This window comes from Oncorhynchus kisutch, unplaced genomic scaffold (assembly GCF_002021735.2).
Source record: "Oncorhynchus kisutch isolate 150728-3 unplaced genomic scaffold, Okis_V2 scaffold1846, whole genome shotgun sequence".
Lineage (NCBI taxonomy): Eukaryota > Metazoa > Chordata > Actinopteri > Salmoniformes > Salmonidae > Oncorhynchus > Oncorhynchus kisutch.
Window position 1 is genome coordinate 27731 of NW_022263791.1, and position 4726 is coordinate 32456.

At 44.9% G+C, this 4726-nt stretch overlaps 1 protein-coding gene across 1 annotated transcript; it reads right to left on the minus strand.

Moving 5' to 3' along the window:
* Window positions 1-1407: 1407 nt before the first annotated feature.
* Window positions 1408-4272, minus strand: LOC109877458 (collagen alpha-1(VI) chain-like). Its single transcript, XM_031819103.1, has 6 exons — window positions 3981-4272; window positions 3789-3895; window positions 3504-3690; window positions 3139-3310; window positions 2832-2861; window positions 1408-2672 (listed from the first exon to the last, which is right to left on the minus strand). The coding sequence occupies exons 1-6, from the start codon at window positions 4002-4004 to the stop codon at window positions 2065-2067; spliced, it is 1128 nt and encodes a 375-aa protein (XP_031674963.1). The 5' UTR covers window positions 4005-4272; the 3' UTR covers window positions 1408-2064.
* Window positions 4273-4726: the final 454 nt, after the last annotated feature.

Below are 4726 nucleotides of genomic sequence, written 5' to 3' on the forward strand. Positions count from 1 at the left end.
CCAATCAGAGACAATGACTAACACCTGCCTCTGATTGAGAACCATATCAGGCCCAAACACAGAAACAGACAAACTAGACATCCAACATAGAATGCCCACTCAGATCACACCCTAACCAAACAAAACATAGAAACATACAAAGCAAACTATGGTCAGGGTGTGACAGACACCAGGAAAAATAGCTGCTACATGTGCAGTAGCTAGCTAATGGGGATCCTAATAAATTAAACAGTGATAACACCAAGTAAAACTGAAATGATAACTTAAAAACACAAAATATAAATATTCATTAACAAACGCAGAGCAGTGAGGAGACAGAGAAGAAGAGCAGTGAGGAGACAGAGAAGAAGAGCAGTGAGGAGACAGAGAAGAAGAGCAGTGAGGAGACAGAGAAGAAGAGCAGTGAGGAGCTGAGGAACAAGAGCAGTGAGGAGACAGAGAAGAAGAGCAGTGAGATTCAGAAGTGGCTTTCTGAGATAGAGGAACCCACTGATCATTACAGTCACTGAGATCATTATCCCTTTTTTCATTACAGATTCATTTTCACAGTAACAAAACATAGCTATATAAAATAAAACATTTTCATGATCCCTGCTTCTTATTATTCTCAGAGTACAGTTGGAGCCAGATATACTAAATACATGCTATTTCATAAGGGAATTAATGAGTACACTGATTGGCATCTGGGATTTCAAACAGCTGAATTTCTAACTCTGTCCATGGTGCTGAAGTTGGGTACATCCTGAGGTCAGTAGCCCAACACCCTCAGAGAAGTACGGAGTACAAGGGAAGCCTAGTGTCTGTTTGGACCGATCTGTTAAAGGTCCTTCTACAACAACTATGTCACGCCCTGACCTGAGATATCTCTGTTTTCTTTATATTTTGGTTAGGTCAGGGTGTGACTAGGGTGGGTACGCTAGTTTTTGTATGTCTAGGGTTTTTGTAGGTCTAGGTGATTTGTATGTCTATGGTGGCCTGATATGGTTCCCAATCAGTGGCAGCTGTTTATCATTGTCTCTGATTGAGGATCATATTTAGGTAGCCATTTCCCTTTGGTGTTTGTGGGATCTTGTCTACAATTAGGTGCCTGTGTGCACACTAGTAGCGTTTCGTTTGGTAATTTGTTGATTTGTTTCGGTGAGTTTCAGTTGATTACATATATGTGGAACTCTATTCGCGCTGTGCCTTGGTCCGATCCTTATAACGAACGTGGCAAACTATCACTAATCACTATGTAGAACAGAATAGCAGTATTTTCCAAGTGTGTGTTAGAGCTCCGCTACTCAGCCCTATTTTCTCAACACTCCAACACTGCCCTCTAGTGCATTTTATTGGCATGTCTGGGTAATTCTTTAACTAAATGGCCCTGCATATATTTGAAAATAATAGATTGTATTGTATTCAGAATTAGCTAGTTAGTTTGTCCAATATTTTATTTGTCAAGATCTCAAAAGAAAACTGAAAACTGTTCATCTTATCACCAAACTTACAGCGTAACGTTTATTAATCTACCCAAGTGCTTCTTATGACAAACATATTCATTTTATTTCACATGAAAAGCAGGAGGCCCTCAAAGGCAGAAGGAAAACACAAAAGTATAAAATGTGCACCATATCTAATTTCTTAATGGCCTAATACATGGCACAACAGAACAATTCATAGACAGTTCAGTAGTAGGGAGGTCTTTAAGAGCGTTAGAGAGCTCCAGAGAGCTTTGGAGAGCTTCAGAGAGCCTTAGAGAGCTTCAGAGAGCGTTACAGGGCTTCAGAGAGCTTTACAGAGCTTCAGAGAGCTTTACAGAGCTTTACATAGCTTCAGAGAGCTTTGGAGAGCTTCAGAGAGCGTTACAGGGCTTCAGAGAGCTTTAGAGAGCTTTACATAGCTTTAGAGAACTTCAGAGAACTTCAGAGAGCTTTACAGGGCTTCAGAGAGCTTTAGAGAGCTTTACATAGCTTTAGAGAGCTTTAGAGAACTTCAGAGAACTTCAGAGAGCTTTACAGGGCTTCAGAGAGCTTTACAGAGCTTCAGAGAGCTTTACATAGCTTCAGAGAGCTTTACAGGGCTTCAGAGAGCTTTAGAGAGCTTTCTAGCCAGGCTCTGCATGACCACCCGTCTGGCCAGGTCACTGTACAGCGCCACTCGGTGGACACGACTATCCACGACGCGGTAATCAAACCCGTTCGCCTGTCCCGTCACCAGCTGGCACACGCCCGCCTCGTCAAAGCCCTCGCCCACAGTGACGGCCAGCAGCTGTGTGTTCTCTGCCAGAGCGGCGGCGGCGGCTCTGGGGATAGCAGCCCGGGCAGAGGCCACAGACCTGCCGTCCGTGAACACCACCACTTTCCTGGGGACAGCAGAGCGGCCCTCCCTCTGGAGGGTGGAGGTCAGGAAGGCCAGGGCAGCTGGTAAGTCGGTGGCCCCGTCCATGTAGAGCGTAGCTGCTAGCCCCGCTAGCACATCCTCAACCTTGGCAGTGAAGGGCACCTCCACTCTCTGCTGCTGCCCATCGCTGTACTGCATGACGGAGAGGCGGAGCAGCCCTCCCCAGTTCTGTGACAGCAGCCTGGCGGCCATGTTCTCAACAAACTCTCTGGCTCTGTAGAAGTTGGCCTGGCCCACACTGGAGGAGCCGTCCAACATGAAGACTATGTCTGTAGCTTCCTGGAAGTTGGCTGGAGGAAGAGTAGACTATTTTAGAACAGCAGTTCAGATACATTTACATACATTCCACTAAATCTTTAAATTGCAGTACTAGGCTGAATGCTAAAAATAACGTATTGTAATGCATAGGAAACTGTAACCATAAAAACAAGGGAGAGGAGCAGTCTTACCTGGACAGGTGTAATCAGGACATTTCTTATCTGTAAACACAACACAGACCTTAGTTGAGAGCATAGGAACATAGCATGTAGCTAGCTCCTGATATTGTAAATTAGGGCTAGCCTGTACATAGACTACCTTGGCAGATGTAGCTAGCTCCAGATATTGTAAATTAGGGCTAGCCTGTACATAGACTACCTTGGCAGATGTAGCTAGCTCCAGATATTGTAAATTAGGGCTAGCCTGTACATAGACTACCTTGGCAGATGTAGCTAGCTCCAGATATTGTAAATTAGAGCTAGCCTGTACACAGTCTACCTTGGCAGATATAGCCAGTAACGTTGTTGAACAAGGAGTCCTCCAGCAGTTGCACGTGGTCTGTAATCTTCAGGTAGAGTCCATGTGAGGCTGTGCCCAGACAGGTGATCTCCTCCAGCATGGTGCCGTAGGACGCCCGTCTGAAGATGTCACCTATGCCAATGCCCACCACCTGAGGAGCCAAGATGGAGGACATACTGAGGCTTTGCCACAAAATGGCAGACTTGGAGGAGAGAGAGATGGTTCTCTTTATGTCTAATGAAATTAACCCTTGGTCCTGACATCATCTTTTCACCCCCAACCTATACATGTCCTGCAGCCCACTCTCCCCCATCCCATTGCCCAGTCCCATTGACATCCCTCACCCTTATATTGGGCACAGAGCAGAGGGAGGACAGCGGTTTGGCGTCCCGGCGGGTGTCCGACCGTCCGTCTGTCAAGACTATGGCCACCTTCCGGTCCAGCTGGGAGCTGCCGAATGCCTGCCGGGCAAAATCCAGCGCCTCTCCCGTGTACGTACCACCGGCAATCCAGCGCATCTTTCTCACCGAGCTGCAAGTATGGGACATCAAACACAACAGTTAGTCAGTCAGTCAACTGATATCAGGTAACTGCTGTACTTTGGACTTTTGACTCTTATCTGGTCGGACCTTTTGAGCTGTGCTACTGTGGTGATCTTGGGGTCCTCCATAGATACCAGCTCCTGGGTGCTGTCATGGCTGTACTGAACTACACCCACTCGTGATCCTAGCTCCTTCTGCAAACAGAAACACACACAGTGAAACAACATTTAGTTAAGGCCCCTCTCTCAACCAGGGAAGTCAGGACCAATGTTCACCCACCTTGTCTTTGCTGAACTTGGTCATCTTGTTGATGATTCGAATTATAAACTCTTTTTCCAGGGTGAAGTTCTGCAGCCCAACACTCTCTGAACTGTCCAGTACAAAGAGTAGCTTCACCGGACCACACTCACACACTGTGAATGCCAGTTACATTGTCATTATAATTATATCATGATATATTCTGAGCATCATACACCATATGAATAGTACAGATGAAGGATCTTCATTTGATCACTCTTTTGTTGCTGAAAAATGTCCTGCACGGCAGGAAATGCAAACTTGTAGTGTGTTCGAGGTTTAAAAAGGCTTCTAAAGTTTGTAATTTACACTTTATAATGTCAGACTTGATTTGCCCTAATGAAAAATGTATCAACTCCTACAAAAAAATCCCAGTTAACTATAATCCACATAATAAATCACATTCCCTGTTGCTGCAGGATTATTTCCTTGCTGTAGCAAACTGTCTCAAATTAAGATCGTACATCTGTATATTTGTGACTATTTACAATACATGCTGTGGATGTAATTTGGTGTCTCTCTGAGTCTCTCACTGGCATACAGAGTGAAATTGAATCTTGAAAATTGAAACTGAAGGTCATGCAAGGATGTAAAATAATGCCATGTGTAACTGTTAAGCGCTAAAACTTTGTAAGGGTCCAGGAACTTACCACAGCATGCTACAAGAGAAAAACAAAGACATTACATCAAGATCCACCCTGATTGATATCTTAATCACAGCCCCATCA

What these genes read in the sequence shown, in the direction of transcription:
- LOC109877458 (XM_031819103.1), bottom strand. Translation starts at nt 4,004, where the DNA reads ATGACCAAGTTCAGCAAAGACAAG. An exon ending in TACTGGCTATATCTGCCAAG is followed by an intron (nt 2,862 to 3,138) that starts GTAGACTGTGTA and finishes TTGTGTTTACAG; the next exon opens with ATAAGAAATGTCCTGATTAC. An exon ending in TCCTGATTACACCTGTCCAG is followed by an intron (nt 2,673 to 2,831) that starts GTAAGACTGCTC and finishes CTCTTCCTCCAG; the next exon opens with CCAACTTCCAGGAAGCTACA.